At 37.5% G+C, this 24834-nt stretch overlaps 1 protein-coding gene and 2 long non-coding RNA genes across 3 annotated transcripts; 2 read left to right on the forward strand and 1 right to left on the reverse strand.

The window, feature by feature from the left end:
* Positions 1-3369: 3369 nt before the first annotated feature.
* On the forward strand, positions 3370-22424 carry LOC113681235 (importin subunit beta-1). Its single transcript, XM_027198312.2, has 26 exons — positions 3370-3528; positions 3679-3737; positions 3899-4081; positions 4190-4240; positions 5815-5964; positions 6378-6454; positions 7339-7414; positions 7831-7890; positions 8118-8207; positions 8622-8732; positions 9085-9186; positions 10475-10646; positions 11023-11075; positions 11995-12186; positions 13570-13700; positions 14331-14406; positions 15502-15573; positions 15771-15833; positions 17008-17161; positions 17736-17818; positions 18480-18587; positions 18977-19120; positions 19555-19672; positions 20247-20358; positions 21179-21335; positions 21717-22424. Exons 1-26 carry the CDS (start codon positions 3489-3491, stop codon positions 21720-21722), a joined length of 2640 nt encoding a protein of 879 aa, XP_027054113.2. The 5' UTR covers positions 3370-3488; the 3' UTR covers positions 21723-22424.
* Positions 22425-22864: 440 nt separating this feature from the next.
* LOC149034241 (uncharacterized) lies at positions 22865-24625 on the reverse strand. The gene is made up of 2 exons (XR_016183139.1): positions 24516-24625; positions 22865-23261 (listed from the first exon to the last, which is right to left on the reverse strand). It is a non-coding gene; the product is annotated as an uncharacterized LOC149034241 (long non-coding RNA).
* On the forward strand, positions 22943-23581 carry LOC149034242 (uncharacterized). The gene is made up of 2 exons (XR_016183140.1): positions 22943-23082; positions 23187-23581. It is a non-coding gene; the product is annotated as an uncharacterized LOC149034242 (long non-coding RNA).
* Positions 24626-24834: the final 209 nt, after the last annotated feature.

A 24834-nucleotide genomic window follows, 5' to 3' on the forward strand; every position in this document is an offset into this window, starting at 1 on the left:
AGCAGTGGTTTCGACGTTGGAACCCTTTACCGACACAAAGTAAAGATTCTAGATTCCACACATTGTTTGACTAAATAGCCAAGGCTTAAATTTTAAATACATGATCATGCCCATTGTAAAAAGACAAATTTGCCACCAATCAAGAGCTTGTGTATCTAATTTCAATACCTTATTTGTTCCTTATTTTGATGTTGGGAATTATACTGACTCCCTCTGACGAAGGCCTAACGTTCGAAACTCCAGCTTTAGAAAACTCTCTTCGGTGGCCAATTTACATCATGTACTCAGTCGATAATACCAAATTATCCTGAATTACTTAGTGAGATGCAGAAAAGTACACGTTGATCATATCCTGCTGTGAGATAATAGTTTGCTAAGATGATGCTAAGTACTTACTATTTGCTGTTTTGACCAACTCATTTGGCGGATTCGGTGAAGTGCAGATGTTCAGTTACTACGACAATTAGCCACTCTGTAAACTATGTGTTATGCAGTCACCACGAATAAATAGTTTTTCTTGCTTCATTTGACTGACATCTGTTCATCTCTTTCTTAGTTTCACATCGAATCCACCAACATTGTGCCGGACACTTTTTAAATCGCTCATCCCAGTTTACTGATTTGCCTCAGATTTTAACTAGGAATGCAATTTTAAGATAAAAGTCGTTTTGGAAAGAGCAACTAATTTGAACAAGTTTGTTTTGATAAGATTCATTGAATGTGAATGCCTGAGAGATTTGATTCCTTAGGCGGGTGAAATGACACATTGACGGCCAGGCTACCGGCACCTTTACAAGGGCTAGAACAGCTGCTTAGCTCAAGAGTCACCCGTTTGAGATGTAGTGAACAAATATAATGAAAAGAGTACAAGCGAAACTGACAAATGTCGAGGAAAGAAATTCTTCATTTTAACAATATCACCCGACCGAATAAAGCTTGAAATTACGCAGTCGCGCGTTACACTCCAAAACTCGTTCCACCTTGGGACAGAGAAAAAGATTTGCAAAGAGCAATGGCCGACCAATTGTAACGGAATACCTTGCAGACAAATTCCTTGCACTTAGCCGCCTTGCGTTAACAAGGTAGATCACCATGGTATTTTTTAAGAACGGGAGTTCTCTCAGAGAAAGACAAACTATTTTGATCATTTTGAGAAAGAATGCAAAGAGATGACGTCAAAGGGAGCAGAGAAAGCTTTTGTGAGGAGATGACTAAAAAGTATGTTTGCTGATTTTTTCAAGGCATGAAAAAGTAAATACATAATCATGAAAGTTGAGGAGTTGCCTCACAATAACTTGACAGTGTTCACTAAGTTGCACGCGCAGTTTTCTTGATGACGTGTGGCAAAATTTGTCGTGAAACCGTTTACTTTACTCTTGCATCTTCGGGAAAGTTTATGAAGTTTGTCAAAATTTTCTCGAAATGCTGCTCGAGTGCAGAGATACATTTTAGAAATAGAGATATTTAGAGCGCAATTAAAATAAATTTTTTAAAGGAAAAAATGGGCGTGCTTTCCTCAAAATCATTTAAAAAAAGTGCTTTCTGTGAAGCTCTCTCCCATAGCGATGGCAAATGTTCATTCACGCACCTTTAAGGGGAGTGTAGTTAACGCTTCCTTGAGATGGTGAACTCGGTAAGTAGAAAAATTGTCGTAGTTGAAGAAACTGACTATGGAGGTGGCCTGTTTGGACGTTTTAAAGAGCGGTTACACGGTTGCCGGAGTTTGTCAAGGAGACTCGAGGCCGTATGGCGACCTGTCTGTTTTCTAAAAAGGATGACATAAATAGATCAGCAAATGAACGCAAATTGAAAGATGCACAAACCTTGAGTTCTAAACGTAAAGGTATACACCTACGTTATTAGCAAGGTTCCAGACTTCACACAAAGTGTCCAGTTGCTCATGCTTGTCTTCAGTGAAAAAGCAACAGAACCAAAAAAGTCCTTTTTACAAAATCCTCATAATATTTTTAGCCTGAAATATCAAGGCCAAGTGTGCAACTGAAATCTTCATTTGAAGCTTTTGACAAACACAGAAACTTTTTGTTCCACTTTGTTAGAGCAATCACTCTACAGAACCGAGATGCAAAACTTTTTTCAATTGTTGTCACGATGCCTCCATGGTAACTGCTTGTGTCGTCACTCTTTGACATCACGCGTGATTTGAAGAGATGGACCTGGGCACCAAGATTTTGTTAGTTTAGCGCGCAGCCAAAGCAAGTGTAAAAATCGTCGATTTACTTCATAAAAATATTGTCGATCTTTTTCGTGATTGAAAATCTTGGGGTTAAGCGGTGTAGCGAATGTTGAAAATAGGATTTGTTACTCGTTTGAGGTCTCCTTGTGACTCATTGTACTGTAGTATTGACCTCTGCACATGCTTTTCGTTTGGTTTAGAACGCGTTGTTCAGCCGGATTGAGATCTATAATCTTGTAATACTAATAAGTGGCAGCACGTTTTGGTGTAAAAAATGACATTAAAAATTGTAGCATTAAGACCAGTTCTACAAGAAAATCTGGGCCGGCCAACTTTTAGTGATACTGGCATTTATTTAGTTCGTAGAAAAAGCCCTAAGCGAACCAAAGGCGCATGCTGCAGCTAGACAATACTTTTATTTTTAGATAAAGGGGTTATTATGCAGCTTCAAATATACCAGAGATGGAAAAACGTGAATGAAATCTCCGTTGTTTCTGGTGTGATCTTGCCCGTGTATTCCACTGTCTCAGTTACAGTCCCCTGAGAGGATTTTGTTACTTACCTCCCTCCCTCCCTTCCTCCTCCGTGCAAAAATCAAAACGATTATTCCAAAGGGCGCATACACGCACGATCGTGCAAGCCTATTATATTATTATCATTACCATTATTTCTCAAAACGGATTAAGTATACAGACATCTTGATCAACGTGGATTCATGGTTGAATAGCCGGGAAATCTTAAAAAGGTTTTTATCAGGGTTTCACTTTTCTCGTAAAGAAAATTTGCAATGCCGGTCTGAGTTTTTTTTTATCTATTTGTTATTATTTTTTATTACTTTCGGAAAAATGGAAAACAATTAGCTCTTTTAAATCCACGGAAAATCGGAATCTTGGCTGACATAAATAAATTTTGACGAACTCATCGTTCCTGGTCCTCCACGACAAAACGCTCCTTTCACTTTTCGCGGAGAAATAAAAGACCTCTCTCTAATCGCTACAGTTAACTCCATCACCATGAGTCTATTATTTTTTTTTTCCATTCGTTCTCTAAGGTGAAACGGAAGTTCATCAAGGGTTCATAATTACTTGCTTTCTTTCATTTTCCTTTCATTTTGGAATTTGGGGTTCTGTGCCGCCCTAAGAGGGGGTTTGGAAACAATGGAAATAAGTGGTACCCCAATCGAGACGGCGCGAAAACGACCCTAGTCACTTTCCATTTGAAATTTACCCTCGTAGGTCTGTGGTGGTAACTCAAGGTTGAGAGTTGACTAAAGCTCTCGTTTTCGTTTAGGAAAATGGATCTCACAGGTGTTCTTGAAGCAACAGTATCTCCAGGTAAAGTAAATTGGTAATTTGGAGGATCTTTTGCGGAACTGCCCTCTTGGAACTCTTGCCAAGCCGAAGCACATGGCTGCGATCTCGCATGATGTTCGTTTCATGTTGTAGTTGGGTAATGAGTTAATTTTTGTTTGTTTGATCTTGTAGATCAAAATGCGCTACAAGCGGCTCAGACATATTTGGAATCAGCTGCCCAGCAAAATCTGGTGAGTTTATGGTTTGGGGAGTTTTCCTAGGTTACTCTTTTCTACAAGACGGCGAAAGTCATTCATTTGTACAAATGAACAGGTTTTAGTACCGATATATTCGAGTTGCACAAGGCTTCATTTTGGCATTTGTACCAATATTTGTCTGATTTTCTCAACAGCCCCAGTTTTTAGTAGCTCTAGTGACTGAGCTAGCCGATGCAACGAAGTCGCAAATCGCAAGAATGGCGGCTGGTTTACAACTGAAAAATCAACTTACCTCCAAAGATGCTACAGTCAGACTACAGTATCAGCAAAGATGGTTGAGTTTAGACGAAGGAGTCAAAACTCATGTGAAAAATATGGTAAGAGAGCTCCAAAACTGTGATGATAGCTCTGACAGGTTTCATGCATGTTTAAACGTCGTTTTTTATGTAATCGACTGAGTACTTCTTCCTGTTTTTGTGTTACAGGCAGTGCAAACACTTGGGACAGAGATAGCAAGACCTGCCATCGCCCCACAGGTAAAAAATAAGGTTAAAATCCAACAAATTCGAGATGCTGTCACAGGACTCTTAAAAGCTTGAGTTAAGTTTTTTTTCCATCCTTGAACCGTCTCTGTTGCGAAAAATTTCTCCATTGTGTCGTTTTAGTCAACAAAACTTATCTTTCAGGGTGATGATTTTTAAGATGTCCTTCTTATATGTTTTCACTATGTTTAACTTTTGTTGTAGTTACTAGATGATATTGATCTTAGAATCTAAATTGTATCGCCATCGTGGATGACTACATCTATCTCTGTTTAAGTTGATATGTTAGGATATTTGTTGCTTGAGGATATAATCATTCTGTGTGTCTTTTATAAAGGAATGGCACTTGCTTTTCAAAGCATAAGAATTTTAAACTGCAAGCTAATTTAGGTGGCTCCCACATGTATAATACAAAAATAAACTATTAAATAAATACCTTTGTTTACTCTTGTAATCCAACTCTATTATCACAAATTGATTGGAATATGATCTGGTAATGGTAAACAGTTCATTTGAGGAGTTGTCCACTTTTCTCTTTTATCATGATAACATTGTTAATTTGTATAACCAAATTCAACAACACAAGGGTGTTTTATATTCCCATTGAGCCAGCAGATAATTTGCCAAGGGGAATTCACTTTATGATTATTAACACTAAAACTGCCTCTTAAAAATGTTATTAAACAATTAGGTCATGTATCGGCTGTATGTGTTGTTTGAGAAATGAAGAACTTGGGAAGTTTGGAGAGCACTGAAAAGATGAGAGTTGAGGCACTGGGTAGAGCAACTCTAGTGCATCTTTTGGGCTCCAAACTTACCAATGCTTCAAATCTTGCTGAATGCAGTGGTCAAAGGACAATATCCAATCAAGTAAAACATTTTGTCTGGTCAACTCCTTGGCTGGCAAGACAATTTATTTGGTTGTTTACATATGTAAAGAGGAATTCAATTCCAAGCTAAGTTCAAGTTCTAAGTTCTGGCTTTAAGTTAAGCTTTTCCTGCTTTGAATTTTAGGATACATGTACAATAAAAGCACACTTAATATACTTGTTTGGTAAAGAGGGGTGGTAGTTGTTGAGACATGATGTAATGAATATTTTAAATGGGTTGTGTCTAAGCAAAAATGGGTTTCACTGGACAATTTAACTAGCACCAGCCTTGTGTTTAGAGACCACGCAAGAGAATGTAAAAATTTGTTCTTTAAGTATGAGTCTTGAAGGGGAAAAAGGAGCTAGTGTCATTATGCTGTAATGAGGGCTTAGTGTTAAGAAGAGTTACAGGGATTGCAACTGGCAAACGTTTGAATTTAAGGTTGAATTATTCAAGAAGCTAAGGCTTAGCTGGTTGTCTTAGTACAAAGTAGCTTGAGCCCAACACAAACCTTATGCCAATTGGTACCAAAACATTTTCCCTTAAATTTTCTTTATACACTTATACTAATTTTACCAATGGATCATTGTTCTTGTCTTTTTCTATCGTGTTGGGTGAAAGTAGTTCAAAGAGTAAACAGGATCAAACTATCTGAGTTATAACAAATTCTAATTTATGTTCAATTTCCTTAAACACAGTGTATTGCAGCCATTGCTTGTGCTGAAATTCCTCAGAGACAGTGGCAGGACTTGATAGAAATCCTATATCAACTTATAATAGATGCAAGCAATACGGAGAAAGTGAGGGAACATGCTTTGGAAACACTGGGTTATATTTGCCAAGATATTGTAAGTAACTAATCTCTTACCACAGTTTGAATATTCTCGATGGATCACTTTTTTGAAACAGACAAACTGTCCAGAACTTGATAAGGGCTCATGCATCTTTTGTTAAGTTACAAAGTTTAAGTCATAGCTTCAAAGTGGTGAAAGTTGAAATTAGTGCTCATGAGGACATTTATTAAGGGAGCTGTGACTGCATCATTTAATGGATTAATGATGTACTGCTTTTAAGACACTTCAGCTTGAAAGTCTTGTGATTGAATTTCTGTATTACTTGTTCCTTCTGGACAAATGTTTTTCTACTGAGAAAATTATTTGAAGTCACAACCCTCTCCAAAAAGACCTGTTTATATTTAGTTAATGAATATCTCTAATTATTGAAGTAAATTTGGTTATTATTTTTGTCTGTGTGGTTATAGGAACCAGAACATCTTGTTGAACGAGGGCACACTATCCTAACAGCAATTGTCACAGGGATGAAAAAGGAAGAGCCAAAGTGAGTTGTGCCATTTTGGATTAAGTTTGAGCCTGTAATTAGGGGTTCATTTATCATTCATGTATTCAAGATATGTAACAATCCATCCAAGGTATACACTGTAACAACCTGATTGGAATTAGGAAAAGCCTTACCAAGTAGATTCTGTTTGTCCTCATCTCTAATTTGTGTCGAGGGTGTTAGCCTTTCATTGGGCCATTGTTAGAGAAAAAGTGTCAATTTGTTCTCATTCAGTGGAAAAACTGTACTGTGACAATTTATACCTCTCTCTTCTTAAAATTATTGAATGGTTCAATGTACATATATACATATACTTTTTTGGAGAGGCAGGTCTGTGACAACCCCAAGAGCCAGTGTGGACCTGCCATAGGTTTCCTATAAAATGCTTAAATTAAAATTATTTAAAAGTTACGTTCTTGAGGCGATTAAAACCAAGGTTCTTTGGAAGATGCAAGGTTGAAATAACAATTATCAAAAACATTTTCTGGCCTGCCATCTAGATTAAAAGGTTGACCCTTTAGCTCCCGCAAGTGACTAAGACATAATTTCTCCTCACAATATCAATACAATATAAATTAGACAAGTGATGAGAATAAAGAAAACTATCAATTTGGGGATGATTAGTTGATCCAATACTAAATTCTCTAAAGTAACATTATAACAATTGTTTTGTTGACAATAAGGAGAGTTACAAATTTGGTCTGGGAGTTAAAGGGTTATGGTTTAACACCCAACTGGGATTGTGTTGTCCTCAGGCAAGATTACTTCCACAGGAGCACAGCAGTAAAATACATGAACCACTTTTGTCAGTAGTTCCCATTACTCAGCAAGTACATGGGTAAAATATTGATATGTTTGCTTTTACCTTTTGTTCATTTTTACAGCATGCATATCAGGATTGCAGCTACAAATGCCCTTCTCAATTCTCTTGAATTTACAAAGCAGAATTTTGAAAGAGTGGTATGATTTACTGTTGTTGCCTTTTGTAACTATTCACAAATGCCATAATATCACTTCACTACATAAAAGCTTACCTTTGATTTACTGCAAAACTTGTTTTTCTTCTCTCCTTCTGAACAAGTTGCCTATACCAGATTTCTATTAAGTCCACCTGGGAAAATTTTTTCCTGGATTTGTTTAAAATTTCTGCAAGCAGGTGACAATTTTTAGGCTTACATTTGCAAATCTCCTTATTTTTGTTATTTTTTAGTATGATTTAATAGGTAGTGATTTCTACATTGAAATAAGCTGTAAAATATGCAACAATAATCTTAGCTGAGCTTCAGAAGGTCTAAGTATATAAATTTTTGTTTATCTCTTTTAACTGAATTACAAAAGTTATGCAGTCAAGTCACTGTGATATTTTTCTTTACTAGTCTGAACGAAACTACATTATGCAAGTTGTTTGTGAAGCAACTCAAACCAGTGAGATTCAAGTGAGTACCAAGGATTTTCAGTTCTTAAAAGCCATGCAATATTATTTTGGTGTTTCTAGTTCATTGTTGTTATCTTTGGTTATTCCCAATCTCCACAATTATGGTAAATTGTTTTGAAAGACCTTCTAATGTAAGGCTATTTCATGTTATGAGCTGCTTATTCTTGGCTTACCTTCACTATACTACCTCTTACTTAGTAATTGCTTCTTGTTTCATTTTGTTGATAGCTAAAAGTCGCAGCTCTGCAGAATATCGTTAAAATAGTGTCACTCTATTATCAACACATGGAGGAATACATGGGTACAGCATTGTTTCCAGTAAGTTTACTCAACCTGTGTCAGTCCTGTTGTGAAAAGGATATAGTTATACTGAGATTTGGGTAAGATTGTTAGCAAACACAGTTGTTACATCTGGAATTAAGATCAGAGGCAGGTGTGGTATGGGTATAGTTTGATTTGAAATCTAGTAGAAATCCAATGCATCCAACTTTGCATCCTGTGTCAATCTTTTAATTTTCAACACCTTTGCCCTTAGAAAAATTAAAAAAAAGAAAGATTTTTGGAAAAGGGCTTCTTTTGTCATTATTTTTGTTTGTTTCAAATTTTTCATTTTGTCTCAACAAGCTAGTCAAGTGCCAAAAATGTAACACCCTGCTGCAACAAGTTGCTGGTTATCCCAAGGCCACTCAAAGGTTACAAAAAAAATGCTTTAACTTATTTTTTTTCACCCAGATTTCCCTGGATGCAATCAAGTCAGACTGTGATGAGATAGCCCTCCAGGGAATTGAGTTTTGGTCTTCGATATGTGATGAAGAAATGGACTTAGAAATTGAAGCTGTTGAGGTGAGGATTGTCTCATGTATAGATTTCTCAATTTCTTAATTTCCAAGATCTGATTGTTAATTCTGCCCTTTAGCTACCACACATTTTCTTGTAAATTAGTTACAAGAATTTAGTGTTACATTGCGATAACAGCTATAACCTGATAATTTTAAGTACTCTCATTACCTGTTTGCTCGATAATGTGTGGATGTTATAGGGAGAAGTTACATGTTAATCACTTCTGGGAGTTTCAGGGTTAGGTGAAACTTATTGCTAGATTAGAAAAGGAATGGTTTAATCTCTTTTCCCCTCAGGTAATTTTTTTTGGCATTAAGCTCTATGTATTTAAAGGGTAAATTGTCTTTTTTCAAAGGCCAGAGAAAATAACAAGGAACCAGAACAAACAAGCAAGCACTATGCCAAAGGAGCATTGCAATATATTGCACCTCTGTTGACGGAATGCTTAACTAAGCAGGTCAGTGCAGTGTTGAAACATTTTTGTAACAAGGTGTACTCAAAAGTAATAAATGTAGCTCTTACTCAGGTAAGGACAGAAAACCATATGCCTTGTCTCCTGCATTGATCCTCTCTGTACTGATTAGCAGAGGACATTAAAGAACCAGCATACTTATAGCAAAGAGTAGGAAACATAGCTCCTGGTGTCGTGGTTTGGCCTTGACTCTGAAATTGGGAGTATCCACCTAAATTTCCTTGATAAATTGCAAAACTGCTCAATGCTGTCTGGTCAAAGTCCCCTGCAAAGTGTTGTAAAGTGCCTTGAGCCAATGGATATGGCACTATAGAAATCCTTCATTAGCAACCCTTTAATTCCCAAGATCAGATTGTCAATTCTCCCCTCTAGCTGCTACACACTTCCTTGTAAACAAGTTATAAGAATTTAATGTCAGATCAAGGCAACAGCTTATACCAGCAGATAAGTTTGAGTATTCTCATCACCTGTTTGCTGGATTGTGTGTGGATATTGTAGTGAGAAGTTACATTTTAATCACCTCTGGAAGTTGAAAGGTTATAATATTATTTACTACAGCTCCAAGCTCAACCTTTTTGAAGTTGCAATTTAGGGAGCTAAACATGATCACTAGAGGAAAAATTTCAGTCCCCTGAAAAAGCAAACAAAAAGACAAACAAATGAAAAGGGAAAGCTTGTTCAATTTTACACGATGTATTATTTCGCTTTAGAAACTCTAAAAGAGGAAAATTTGGTGCAGGATGAAAGACAGATTATGATGGCAATATTTATAGTTAATGGAAGTTCACAGAATATCTCAAGGTCAACCAAGTAGAAAGGGGGAAATTGTAAAAGGCACTAAGGGAACATTAAATATATTTACCCCTCTAACCTTTGGACCATAGACAGAAAAATAACGAAAACTTCTGAAAGTCAGCTCTGCCTCTCAGACTTGGAATCAATGCAGGAGGAAGGACTACATTTTACATGTACCATTGCTTTTTCAGTCCTCCAGAGCACTTGTTAACAGTTGCCAGTTTCAGTTATGCAGGTTGTCAATTTTTGGCTGAAGGTGCTCGGTAAAGCACATAAACTTATCTTTTAAAACATCTTGGTGTGGAAGAATAAGCTCTCACTCTGTTCAATGGTCAAAATTATACAATCCAATTAAATATCTGGAATCAGTGTTAATTAACCATTAAGGAAATGTATACTTTTATAGGGATAGCACATTTTTTCACACTATTTTTCTTTTTGTGATACCTTAAAGTTTGAACACTTTTATTGAAATCAGGAAGAATTTGATGATGATGATGACTGGAACCCGAACAAAGCGGCAGGAGTGTGTCTGATGTTGCTGGCACAATGCTGTGAAGACAATATAATTAATCATGTTTCTTCATTTATTGAAACAAATATTGTTAATGAAGACTGGAAACTAAGAGATGCAGCAGTTATGGCATTTGGTGAGTTCCAAAGTCTAATTGTTTCTATAATATGAAGGAATGTGCGAGAGAAAAGTGCAGAACAACCCCCTGATAGACATCCTCCTTCTGAATTGTTTTGAATGTTTCAGTGATAGCCCATTTCATGCCCATCTTCACATTGAAGTCATCAAATTGTGTTTTTAATTTATTTATCAATTTTTTTTCTAATGGTGCAACAGAAGGAGGGTATTTCCAACAGACAAACCTTTTGATTTGTACATCCTGATTTTACTACATTATTGAAGCAAAAAAAGTGCACAAGATTTTTAATTAGCCAGGGGCAAGCTAAATTTCAATTTTTTAGCCCTAAGATTTCTCTAAACTGAAAATATCTGAGACTGTTTGCTTGTTTTAGGTTCAATTCTTGAAGGACCTGATCCACAGGCTCTGCAGCCATATGCAGCAAAGGTAAGAGGGACAATGTTATGACAATGTCAGTAAATGCACCTTGCTCCCAAGGTTCAAGAAATGCCAAATGATTATAATTATTGCTGATTTCTTTAAACCTGTATAATGGACTAAGTAGGAAAAGGTGAGCTGCTCACATTCCTGCATCTACTAGGCAGGGTAGGAAGTTTTGAAAGGACACTTTTTCTGAGGGAACAATTTAGTGGTGTTGTTAATAAGTTTAGATGGCATCAGAATAAAGGGCCGGAGAAACCAGCCATTGAAAGGTAGCCAATAGTGGCTTTGATTAAAAGCAAATCACTAATAGGTCTACTGGCAAAGTTGTTTGTGTGAAAGATCAAACAAGTTTGAGGGAAGGACAGCACCAGAAAGAGAAAAAAAAAACAAGTGATAAGGAACAGGCCAAGCTAGAAAGATTAATCAATATGTTCATTGCTCAGTCAAACAACTGGATTGCAATTTGTCAAAGATGTGTCCAAAGTAAACCTTATTGAACCAAAAATTGCTCAAATGATGAATTGGGAATTTGCTTCTTCATACTCTAAGAAAACCAAAACAAGGTGCTAGTATCTTGTAACCCCAATTAAAAAGAAATGTGGCTGCAAAGCATTCAAGTAACCCATCCTCATGGTTAAAGGTTTTTCTAATATATAATTCTATAATGTGACCAAATCTAAATTGGCATGGACCTCTCATTCTGGAAAGCCACATTTATTTAGGCTTATGATGGGAAAATGAAATTAGTGTGGGGCAAATCAAGCAGACAATTACACTCCCACCCCCATATCACTAACATTAGTTAAGATTGACAATTTGCCAAAAATATATAACTTTTTCATTTCCAGTGCATGATATAGGCTTTGGTGTGATTATGTGCCACTAATCATTACATGAAACCCTGTTAAATTCTTTATTACAGGCATTGCCAACACTGTTGCATTTAATGGGAGACCAGTCTGTTGTAGTGCGTGACTCTGTGGCTTGGACACTCGGCCGAATATGTGAAATTTTACCACAAGTTGTCATTGGGGGGAAACTCCTTCAACCTTTGGTTGAAAGTCTTTTAGAGTCTTTAAAGGCAGAACCCAGAGTTGCTGCTAATGTTTGCTGGGTGAGTTGTTTGAGTTGTCTTATGAGTAAGAGTTGTTGACCTGTCTGTACTTCATGCTACCAGTTATCTGTCTTCTTTGCACCTTGTTGCACAAAGTGATCAGCTAAATTCTTTCTCTTGCCATTTGTTCATCATGTCAAAATGAAATTATGTTTTTACCCTTCATTTGCTTATTAAAGGTCACATCATAATTTTTTAAAAAAGGCAGTTTAAGACTGCATGTGGCTACTGATATAACACAATTTTAACAGCTTTGAAAAGAACTGGAGGTTGTATAATGATGCTAGACAGTAGTATCGCAGAAGATTTGTCTTAAAACAGAAAACCTACCCCATCCTAGATATTTATGAATACCCTGTTCCACGAGAGAAAGATGAATCCAGAATATAGTGACTAATTGGCACTCAACCAGAGAGTAAACAGTAACAAATAATCATATTAAAAGTTATAGTGACAATAATAATAATAATAATAATAATAATAATAATAATAATAATAATAATGATAATTCAATAGTTTATAAGGGCTAGCCCAAGAACCTCACTGTTTCTCTATAGTTCTATTCTCTAGGCTCCAATAATGATTAAAATATGCTTCTTTTAATTTTAACGATAAAAAATCGTGATAAAACATTTCACAAAAGCATATTGAAAATATGTTGACAACATTTTGACGTTTGGCTAACATTATCAATTCAAAAAGTGAAAGAAAAAATGTTTAAATGCTAAAAAGACAATAGGTAATGGAATGTTCTTTTAAACAAAGAGTTTTGTGCGAATGGAATCAGTCTGTGTGTTGAGACAAGGATTGCGCTGATTGTTGAAAAGCATCTCATAGACAAGACAGTCAAATTTTCTGTGGCACTATTTTAGAATGTGGAATTGGCTTTCTTTGAGGAGGCTTGTATCCCCATGGACTGTCAAAAAATGTACTGATCACAGAGTTTTCATGTTCAACAATACGTTGATGGAGGTGTTGAGCTGTAAAGCTGACATAATCTGAATTGCACAGATCACATGTGAAAGAGTAAACAACACATTGTTGATTTATGATTGGAGGCTTGATTTCTTTGGGCTTGAGGGCCAAAATTGGGTCAAGATGATAATTCTATTGTTACTATCACTCGCTCACTCGTTTCAACAACCAATGTGGCTTCACCTCTTATAGGGGGCAGTAGCCACTAAAATTCCATTTAAGTAACAAGTTGTTAATGTCATGCTTATTTTCTCTCAAACTGGTTTGATGCTGGTTGAAAGAGATGATGAACCAAACCAACCAAAATATGTTTTCTTCGTAGGAAACAGAAATACCCAACAAATCAAAAACTGTTGATCATGGCAGAGCACAGCATAACTGTCTTTGTTTTGTTGTTTGTTTTTATAGGCATTTAACTCCTTGGGGGAAGCAGCATATGAAGCTGCACCAGTCCCTGAAGAGGAGGAGGAACCTCAGACTTATGCACTGTCACCCTGGTTTAGAAAAATAGTGGAAAAACTTCTTGAAGTCACAGACAGGTATTGACAGTAGGTGAAAATAGGCAGTGTCCCTCTGACACAAATTTATTGCCCCCCTCCCCCTTTTCAACCATGTGAGGGTGGATGACACCCCCTTAGATATTTGTTACACTTTAAAATTTTCAAGTCATGTTACCTTTACCACCTACTGAACAAACTGTTGGGAGCCTTAGAGGACATGAACTGTGTTGTGGATAGTTGGATTTGCTGGGTGTTGTATGTCATGCAAAATTTTGAATTCTACAAAATGTTAGAATTTCTCAAACAAAGTTCAAAAATATCTTAATGCTACCAGAATTAACAGGTTGCTGTAGCATACCTCAACATAGTTTTATTTTTTAGAAAATGTAATGTTTCAGTGCCTTATTTATTGTTATGTCAGTAGCAATTTTCTTTTCCAAAAATATGAAAGGGATGATTACTTCTGAATATAGGAGCTCCTTGTACAAGGAAGATCATAATTTAATGGAGTCTTAAAGATTAATTTTGAGGAATGTCTTTGCTTCAGAAGCTGCACAAGTGTGCTAACATTTTCATGTTGTGAGAACAATAACGTTTCCCACTTAGTGTCCACTTGTTTTTCGAATTTTAACTGAAACAAACTACACATACAAATTTGTCATCTTTCAGAGGAGATGCTAATAATGGAAACTTAAGAAGTTCTGCTTATGAAGCCGTGATGGAGTTAATAAAAAATAGTGCAAAGGTAACTAGAGATTTAAGAAGAATTTGTGGCAAGGGGATAACCTTCCAAAATGGAATTCTTATACAATTACTACCTTGTTTGAATTGGAAGTGGATGATTGGGGTTGACAGGGGTTTCCTCTCCAGAATACCTCTTAACTTTGTTGTATCCTTAATTAAAAAAATTAACTACCCTCGTGCTGAAGTGGTGGGTGAATACCTGGTTTAACCAGGGCTTACATTCTCTTCAGCAAGGCTTCAGAAAGAATTCTGCACCCATAGCTGAAAGATCCCCTCAACCTAGCCATGAGCCCCAATGAGAGATTGTCAGAGCTGAATATAGGTTCACATTTGATGGAAGAGCTCATGGCCCCAGATTTCCAATGTTCCCAAGACATTATATATTACAAGAAGAATGTAGAAGGGGTTAAACAAGAACACAGTGCATGCTGTAAAATAACTGTCATAAATATGATGAACAACTTCATTTAAAAACCCCTATAAAACGGCCCAAGAATACCTGAAGACAACTACCAAAATGTTCAGTGATACTTTTAGAGAACAGTGACAACGATTCTTAGAAGTACTTGAGGACAATCACTTAAAAACTTTTAGTTACCAGTATGGTTAAAAATGTATACAACAAAATGTTCAAAACAGTAGAAGGCAGTGGCTCAAAGCAACAAAGGAATGCACAAGGACAACTGTAACAAAAACAGTCAAGAAAAGCTTAGAAACAGTCACAGAAATTCCTTCAGAGGAGCTATGAGACAAATTGATATAAAATCTCAAACATATTTACAGAATTGAGTGCTATAAATTGTTTAGCAAGAGTATTGGTATGTTATAGAAACAGTTTTTGCTATGTGGCCTCTCAATGGCTAGATTGCAGTGGCTTTTGCTTGGTTATAGCATGGTCAGGCAGTGATGAAAGAAAGTGAATTAGCTTAAACTGAAAACCAGAATGTACCAATATGTGAGAAACATTTTGTCACGAGTCTCAAGACAAGAACCAGGCATAGCTCCTCTGATTTTAGTGAGTTTGTTTTACGACAGTGAAGTGTGTCTTGTAGAAATGCATCATGTTTTTAATATGTACTTGTATATGATCTTGCAGGATTGTTATGAAGTGGTACAAGGAACTACAGTGGTGATTCTGGAAAGACTAAACCGATTGTTAGAGATGGAGGTGAGTCTACAAATATTTGGTGTTAGTATAACTTAAGATATCCTAAGTAGTTTCTTGATCTTTTCATTTTACCTTAGACTTTATCTTGCTCCAAGTAACTTTTTTTCACAAATCACAAAGCATTTAAATTTTAAAAACTGTAAAATATTACTGGTATTAATTGTGTACCTAACTAGCATGGTCATCATTCTTTGTAGAAAAATGTTGCAGACAGAGCCCAGTACCATGACTTGCAGTCTCTGTTATGTGCAACACTGCAGGTAAACAGTTTTCCTTTGATGCCCTTACTTCTTATGTTGCCTCTTTTCAGTCTAACATTATTGTATTTGCTTGAATAATTACCCACGCTCAAATAAACACCCTCTCTAATTGAGCACCCACCCCTTTGGCCAAAATATCAAACAAGTGCCCCTCTTCCCTTCTCCCTCACTCTCTTAAATAAGAGGGTTACAGGGAAAACCTGTTTGTATTGCCACTTTATTTATAACTTTTTAAGTTTCAACTGTAGCAGAGGAGAAGAGTTTCTTTTGTCACTTCCAATTATTTTGAGGCATGGTTATTCCTGTCTTCATGTGCTTGCAGAATTCCTTTACATTTGTTATCTAATATATGTGTTATCTTAATTTTTGTCCTGTTGCTACCCAAACTTGCTTAGTGCTTCACTCAGTTAAGTGCCCTTCTTTTAACAACCCCCCTCATTTTAACCAAAATTGAAATAAATACATGGGTACTTATTTGAGCAATTACAGTGTTTAACATGACTTTCTACTCAAATGATGTCAGAAGATTCAAGGTTAAAAGACTGGCTGTGCAAGGGAGCAAGATGATGCAAATCCTTTGTTCCCCAGGGGGAAGTTGGGTTCATTTTTTTAGCAGGCCAGATGGGTTTTATCTTGCCTGTCAAAAATTGCTTTTAAAGGGTGATAGCAACTTCATTGAAACCTTATCTGTTTCAACAAAAATGCTTCCCAAACATTGAGAGTGAATGTGTTACATCAGTCAAAAGAGAGAAAACAGTGACGGGCTCCTCAAATACTATTCTGAAATTTTTGGAGGTGTCATGTTTTTCCTTATGGTGAATATTAATTTGCTGAGGTAGCTTGGCCAAGATGAACAGATGTTGGCTGCATTTTTGTGTGTGTGTGTTTGGTGGACCTTAACTCTCTGTCAGTCCAAGTAGGTTGTTGAGTAAGTTGATGAATAAAGAAGAAAAAAGAAAAGATAAAAGAAAAAAGTACTCAGTAATCATGATGGAACAAGCTTGATCAAGAATGCATATTACTAAGGATCATTGTGCTGAAGCCGAATTACATAAATATCAGATAAGAGGAACTACACATTGGGAAACTTCCAGGCGATATTTGGCCAACTAAGCACCCCCATCAAATTCTTATTCTTTTTAACAATTCCTCAATGTGATTATTTCCCTTACAGAGTGTGTTGAGGAAGGTGAATCCACAAGATGCACTGCAAATTGCCCCCCTGATGATGCAAGCACTGCTTCAGATGCTCAACCCTAGCTCAGGAGCAAAGATTGTGGGTGGGGTGCAGGAAGATGCTCTGATGGCAATTGGTACTCTAGTGGAAAGTATGTCAATGAATGAAAAAAAATGAATAATAAATATTGGTAATTGAATTGAGAGGAGTGCAAATTTAATTGGAATAATGCGTTGAGTGAGCCTGCAGCACAAGTTTGATTTGAAATCACAAGTGTCAATCACAACAAATCACAAAAAGTTTAATTTCCACTTATTTACATCCATTTTGAAATTGCAAAATTCAGTCCCACAAATACAGGTATTTTTAGTCGGTACAAATATTTTATTGATCTAGCACTAAGCTGGTCTGTAAAAAGCCACAAAGGTTGTTTATCATTTTCCTGCAATTTGAAGGGTTTTTTTTTTAATTATTGAAATATGATTGGTTGTTGCATTAAGTAAAGTTGTCTCACTGACTGGGAAAAAGATGCAATTTAGAAATTAAAATGGTGTGATTTGGGAATAAATCACACTGATGAGGGCCAATCAGATTGCAGAGATCACCAGTGATTTCAAAATGTAAAAGAACTCGTAATACAATTACTGATTTGAACCTGGGAGTAGCATTCGCACGTGTTGTGTAGTAGTCTGATCGTTCATAACAAATATTCTGTCCTTTTGTAGTTCTGGGGAAGAATTTTCACCCTTATATGGAGTCTTTCGAGCCCTATTTAATAGAAGCACTGAGAGAGCGAGTTGAATACCAGGTGAGTTGTTCTTGTTTGGATTTGAGAGAACCTTCAATGCTATTTGATGCTGAGGATGTATACAGTTGAGACAGACAGTCAGACAAGTTAGTGAAACTTAGGCAGTGCAAGTATCATTTTGAAAGAAGTTGTTTATGGTAGAAATTTTTTTCCCTTTTTTCCTTTTTTTTTTTTTTAACTGCAGTCACTATTTGTATCATTGTGATTGTATCGAAAAAAGGGGAAAAGAGAAACAAAAAAGATAAGAGAGAGAAGGAAACGAGCGAGTTAAAAAAATAAGAGAAGGGAATGAAAGAAAGGAAATGAAAGCAGTGGGAAGGTGGCGGAAAAGGTTTTAAATCTCAGTAAGTAATGCCAGTGTGGTAAGTAATGACAACAAACAAACAAAAGTAGTAAATCCTCTGGCAAAACAACCGTCAACAGATCATCATCATCATCAGTATGTTTGGTAAGGAAGAGAGGAAAGTGCATTTGGCATTGATTCATCGTTTCTTGACCTTTTTTTAACTGAACCACCTTTTTCACGTGACAGTTAATTTGCCAATTGGGCCTGAAACTAAAAAGGACATCTTCAGACTCTATTTAGTGACAATCTTTTTGTTCAGCGTTGCGTAGACCAACATTTTCTCCCTGTTTCATGTTTTCTATCTTTCTGTAACAGGTTTGTGTTGCCGCTGTCGGACTAGTTGGAGACATTGCTAGAGCACTAGGAGACAAAATAATGAAAGTCAGTGACCTTTTCATGCAGATTTTAATGGAAAACCTGGCGGTGAGTACTTTCTTTCTATCATTATGACCCTTGCCCCAAGCGCGATCGGTTTCTCTGGTTGTTGTCCCTTGCATATCTGAAGTTTTTAATACTAGTGTTCTTTTCTTTTTATGCTGTTATCCAGAAACCAAACGTATGAGCAAATGTGGCCAGTTGTTAGGTCAATGAGTTCTCAAAGACGACATCAACAAATTTGGATTGGGTAGGGGTAGGGGGAGGGGATGACCTGAACGTTAATTACGTATACTTGTTTTAAATTTGTACTATGTGCGATATCGCCTCTTCGCGGTGCTCTTTCCGATCCTCACTGCAGTTACAGCGCACACACATGCGTGGACGTTCGACTGCTTTTTTTTTTTCCTAACCAGTTTCGTTTTGCATTTTAACAGGACGCAAATGTCCATCGTAGCGTCAAACCTCATATTCTCTCAGTTTTTGGTGATGTTGCTTTAGCCATTGGGCCCAGTTTCGCTCCTTACTTTGATGTTGTCATAGCAACTCTGAATCAAGCTTCAGTTACGATTGTGGACAAAGTAAGTTATTAAAATTTGGATAGATGAAAAAAATATTTATTTCTATGCATAAAAACGTTCTGAAAGTACTAAAATGAGCAGTGAAGGCAAGAGTGAAAAAGGAAACGACACTGGTGTCCTCAACATTCTCGTGACAGCCAATATGCCCCCTGGACGATCGTTTAAGGGTTCCTGTTCAGGGCTCAGGAGCCAGTGTGGAGGAACTTTATTCAATCAAGGTCAAATTTTTCGAGAGCTGGGATGAAAGGTTTTAAAGAGGGGGGGCGGGGGCGGGGGCGGGGGCGGGGAGTGCTTGGCTACACTTCCTGAATAAGATTGAAGTTTCTGGGAGGTTGTCCTTTCCCAGCTTCATATCCAGGTTTTTATGTTGATTTGCCATATTGGATAACCTCTCTTACATGATAATCAGGAAGATCTTTCGGTCTGAATTTCAGGCGGATTATGACATGGTGGACTACTTAAATGAGCTCAGGGAAGGATGTTTAGAAGCTTATACTGGGATTATACAAGGGCTGAAGGGCTCTGCAGACGGACCCAGTCCAACACCTGGTCGTAAGTATAGAGAAGCTACTCAACATCCCTCTTTAATGAATTTCTTACTATTCAGGGTTTCTTCGAGAGCGCGGCTTTGCCAAATTTCCGTAATTGGATAGGATTGCTGCCTAAGACTTACGATTTACCATGAATTGGGTGCAAAAAAATGTGCCCAAGGATAAGTACTACGTATTTTAAAGTTGCGTTTGTTTTATTACATAAAGTACTCGTAAACATAATTGACAACAAGATTGGTATACGAGAGCTGCTATGTAGCTTCTTTCTGTCTCCTTTTCCTTTCTCTTCTTCGTTTTCTTACTGACTATACTCTACATGTGAGATGAAACCTTTTTATAGTATATCATACAGTGGGTCCTCTCTTTTGAAATAGGGCTCCCTAAAATTGAAGCAGGGGGGTACCCTAAGCCTTTTTTTTTTTTTTTTTGTTTTTTTTTTTTGTTAACCTTCTAATATGGAACCCTAAGTGGTGTCCAATGAAGCAATTATGCTAATACCCTTCATGTTTGCTGTTAACTGTAATTCGAGTCATCTTGATTCCGTCACTCTAATTGTGGTTGTGATTTCAAATTAGCTCTGGATCTCGTTCAGCCTCACCTTCCGCATATCGTCAGCTTCATTGAAGTCATAGCAACAGACGTGGATCACACGGAGAGCAATGTGTCCAGTGCTTGTGGTCTTGTCGGGTAAGCTGTGTGTGTCTTCCGTTCAGACGATCCGAGTAATCTTGCTTTGAATCACTAATCCAGATCTTTGTCATCTCAGAGGAACGCCTTTACTCCTTATGAGTGACTTGCTTCTAATTTCTACTTTCAGTATCACCCTTCAATTAAACATAAAGCCGGTCATGAAAATAAAGGAAATGATCCCCAATTTAAGAAGCTCCTGATTGTCAAGCAAATTCTCCTTGTCAGAACCATAGGAAATGTAAAGAGAACAATGTGAAGGATGTGAATACTAATGATAGGGTGTAAGGGATTAAATTTCAAGTTCGTCATTTGCAATCTGTGTTATTCATCTCTGTCCTCGACCATCCTTCCCCCTTTTTGGTTTATTCTTTCTCCTTTAGAGTCTATCTGCTTCAATAAGTTATTTAAATGCTTCATTCCAGTTAAAGGCGACCCATTAACAACGCTTAACTGCGTTGCACCTGTAATCACTGAGTGCTCCAACACATTCGAAGTCAGCGTGTCGTACTGGTTAAATGCGATGGATATTCTACTAACAAGTAGTCTGTCATTGGCTAGACTGCCAGAACTTGGCCTACTGGTATCTAGTTTATACTTCTTCGGGTCTTAGTGGAGAAGAGGCACTGAAATCGAAGTGTCCTCCCCCATGATTCAGTCGCGTTCGAAGTGGACCTTTCATTCGGGACTCCAGTGTACCAACCATTCGGCCGCTGCGCATCGATTTAAAGCCTTCATATCACTGAAAAGTTTGTTCATAGAAATAAATCATGCCGGCTCGCTATGCAGTTTACTCATTTCAATGATATTGTTTTCGTAGAGATATTTGCTCAGCATTCGGGGCCCAAGTTCATATCCTTCTTGAGAAGCAAGCCATCAACGAGCTTCTTCAAGAAGGACGACGATCAAAGACACACAAAAGCAAACAAGTCGCTTCGTGGGCAACTAAGGAACTGCGTAAGCTCAAACAACAGCAGGTCAGTTGCTTGTAAGTTAGAAGTTCTCTGTTAAATGCACGAAGTGCGATGAACCGTCGGTTGTAAATCTTGCAGTATGGTTAAATAGAGATTTCGGTATTTGTTCAAACCCAGTTCCGTACAGTTTATTGTAGAGTAATTTTGATTCCAAGTTTTGTTACTAAGTGTCTCTTGGTACTTAATTTGGCGCGCTTAGTCTTCAGAAGTACGGAAGTCTGCACCAACCAATTCTGTTCTGCAAATATTAAGCCTGGTTTTTATTGGGGAGGGAGACAGAGTCAGAGTCGGAGTTGAACATAAAAGAAAGCTCACTTTCCCTATCTCCAACAATCCCTTAGCAATTTATTTCAGTTTGCTGACCATTTTTTCCTTCTCTTGCAGAATTGATCACTTGAAGGCGACCTCAGAGAGAGCGTGGGAGAGTGCGTGAGTATGGAGCGCCCAAGATGTCGAGAGCGTGCGTGCCTGACATGCGTGGTGAGCGAGTGCGTTACCCCTACCCCCAAATAGCAAAGCACCTGGACAAGGACCAATTGACAGCCAAGTTGGAAATCACGTGACAAGATGACTACCTCGTAAGCGTGCAAGGTTGCGGTTGTAAACGGCGAAAAAAATGGTTCCTGTTCCGACAATCTCAGATTGTTTGTCGTGACCACAAAGTGTACGAAGACTTTACTTGTCTCCCGGACAAAAGTAATTAGAGAGGACGCGAAATAGTTGGCTTTCACAAGCCAGTCGTCTTCGAGGTGCTTAGAGCAAAGTAATGTCTTTCTTTAACGTAGCTGAATGAGACAAATCACCTTTCCCCTAAGAAGAGATTATTATTCTTTCCAAGGTTCAATCTGCACCGAGACAGGCGTGCCCTATGAACTTTGCCTATTCTAACCGCCAATTGTTTGAAAAAATGGTATTTTTGTCAAAAGTAGCGGAAATTAAACGATTTACGAGACGAATTTAATGTACAGTAAATATTGCGTTAAAAGATAAGGAATTAGACACTCCACTGAAACTGGCTGTAGAACGAAGTGCTTTACAGTTGGGAATGAAATTCTATGTAGCTGAATTAAAAATTAAAAGCAGTTTTCGATACTCGTGTGTCTTCCACTTCTTTCCCCTTCAGCTTTTCAACACAAACATACAGTATTTCCTGTATCATACAACCCTCGATTGAGTAGGTCTTAGAAAAGTGCTTTAAATGTAGATAAGACTCCGCCGTTTGCCTTATTCGGAGAAATTACGCATACAAATACGGGTTAACAAATACGGTATCTAGCTATAATGTAAATTGCATCCGTTAAGAGCCTCTAAAGCGGACTTTTCGAGCGTTCGCCGAATTGTCGGAGCGCGCTAACGAAGAGCTAGCCAGCTTTAGAAACTATTTACGGTGGCCACTTTACATCATCGACTCAGGTGATGAGGCCAAATTATTGTAATACCCCCCGCGGAAGCAGCACTACAGTTTCTTCATAGATTTGCATCTTTTAATACGTAGCTTAAGAGGAAGTTTAAAGGAAATGCAAGAGAAAGCACTTGTTCTACTGTATTTATTTAGGGAGTGCAAAAGGTGACATGTTGAGAGAAGGTAGGAGGGTAGAGTCCGCAATCAAGCCTAGTGACCCTTCCTACCGCAGTTCATCACACACACGCAGCCTTTTGTCAGGCTTTCCTGAAAGGTCACCGTTCGCTATCCATACTCCTGGAAAGAGAGAGGCACCGTGAGAGTTGGATGTCTTGATGAAGAATATAGGTAAATGCCCCGCCCAGGTTTTAGCTTGTACGTGTTAAACAAGTTTTACATGACATCAAAGTACGTGATAGTGAAAGAGAACTAAATATTATTTTAAATGTAAGTTCAATCGTAGAGCCTGCGTAAATTGTTGCATCAGCGGCAAGTGAAAGATGTCATCTTGTTTTTCACGGTATCGCCTGAGGAGAGAAGTAAAGAAATCACGACTCAAACTGGAAATCTCAGTCAGTCTCCGTGTGGACTGTGTAGCCCGCGATTGGCGAGAGCGTGACTGACGCGGACGGAAGCAGAGCTAATCACAATTCGTCGAAGACCGACAGACCGACCCGTTAATGTGGAGCTCCCCTGGTGTGCAATCTCAAGGGTGTATTTTGATCCATTTAATGGATCTTCCATTCCTAGCGTAGTGATGGTAAGAAGACTAAATATAATGATATCCTTCCGTAATAAATATATAGATAAGTAAATAACCAGATAAATAAAGCCATAATTTAAACTTTTTGACCGAATCTCGTTTACTGTAAACTATCTAAAACATTGCGTACACACTTACATGAACAGAAAAGTTTTCGGTTCCCTATAAGTTGAAAATCCTCTAAAGCGTTTCAGGAGTTTCAGTTTAAAAATAAGTATTGGAAATAAGTACTGGCGTCAGATAAATTAAGCTCGCAAATTTGAGCATAAGCTCATGAGTATCACTCCTGAAACCATGGCATTAAGCCGAAAATTACGCTCAAAAGTTTTCATTTTTTCAGCTCAACAATTCCGCAACCTCTCCTTCCCAATCCCCGCCACCAACAGGTAATACGTACTAAGGATAAAAGACTTAACGAAGTTCAGAACAACATTTCACTGAATCAAATTCCTTAAGTCTGGGGCAAGAAAAACAGGCTCACTGTTGACATTGCTCAGGCAACAAAATGCATTTCTTGTTAAAATCTAACATTAACTGATTTTTTTTGAAAAGCTTGGTCATTATGCCTGGATCATACCAGATGCTCGGACTAGAGCATTATCCCCAAAATTATGCCGGCATAATTGATCTGAGACACTGATTCACTCTTTTAACTCTCGAGTAGAGACACATTCAATATTTCTTACAATGAGTACCCAAACTGGAGAGCTCAGTTAAATTCCAATGTAGCGCTAACTCGTTACAGTATGCTACGAAGTATGGACTGAATCAAGCAAGGAATTTGACTATTACTCTCGGGAAAACTGTGACAGTTTTACAGTAACTAGGTCAACTTAAGAGTGACTGCGTAGAAAGCTTACACCGCTCGTCATAATTTTACAGTAACTTTGTCAACTGAGTCATTACAAAGAAAACTTATATCACATATCAACAAATAATCGAGGTATCTTTTTAAAGATTCATCTCTAAACTGCCAAACAGTTTTTCTAATGAAATGAAAACGAACAAAAAATTTCACCTTTGTCTCAAGCAAAGAACCAAGATTCTGCTGAGTACTGTGTCAACCAATCAACCAATCAAAGCTTCAATCTTAATCTTTAATAAAATCCTTAACAGCATGTGTCAACATTACAGTGCGTGCAAGTCAAAGCTTAGGAAAATTAAAGAAAGATGATTCATAGCTCTGGTATTTCCGGAAGACATCATCAAAACTTGAGGTCAAACCTTCAATTCTCCCAATCTTCTCCTGTGAAAAGCGTTAATACACTCGCATGATAAAATTATACAAAGATTCGTGAACAAAGTTTTATGAATCCATAAATTTCTTTGAAAAATTC

The sequence above is a fragment of the Pocillopora damicornis genome, chromosome 14 (genome assembly GCF_964200805.1).
Source record: "Pocillopora damicornis chromosome 14, jaPocDami1.2, whole genome shotgun sequence".
Taxonomy (NCBI): Eukaryota; Metazoa; Cnidaria; class Anthozoa; order Scleractinia; family Pocilloporidae; genus Pocillopora; species Pocillopora damicornis.

Bases quoted from the DNA above. Each gene is read 5' to 3' on its own strand.
- LOC113681235 (XM_027198312.2), top strand. From the start codon at position 3,489: ATGGATCTCACAGGTGTTCTTGAAGCAACAGTATCTCCAG. The intron at 3,529-3,678 runs GTAAAGTAAATT...TTGATCTTGTAG, and splicing joins TGAAGCAACAGTATCTCCAG to ATCAAAATGCGCTACAAGCG. The intron at 5,965-6,377 runs GTAAGTAACTAA...GTGTGGTTATAG, and splicing joins GTTATATTTGCCAAGATATT to GAACCAGAACATCTTGTTGA.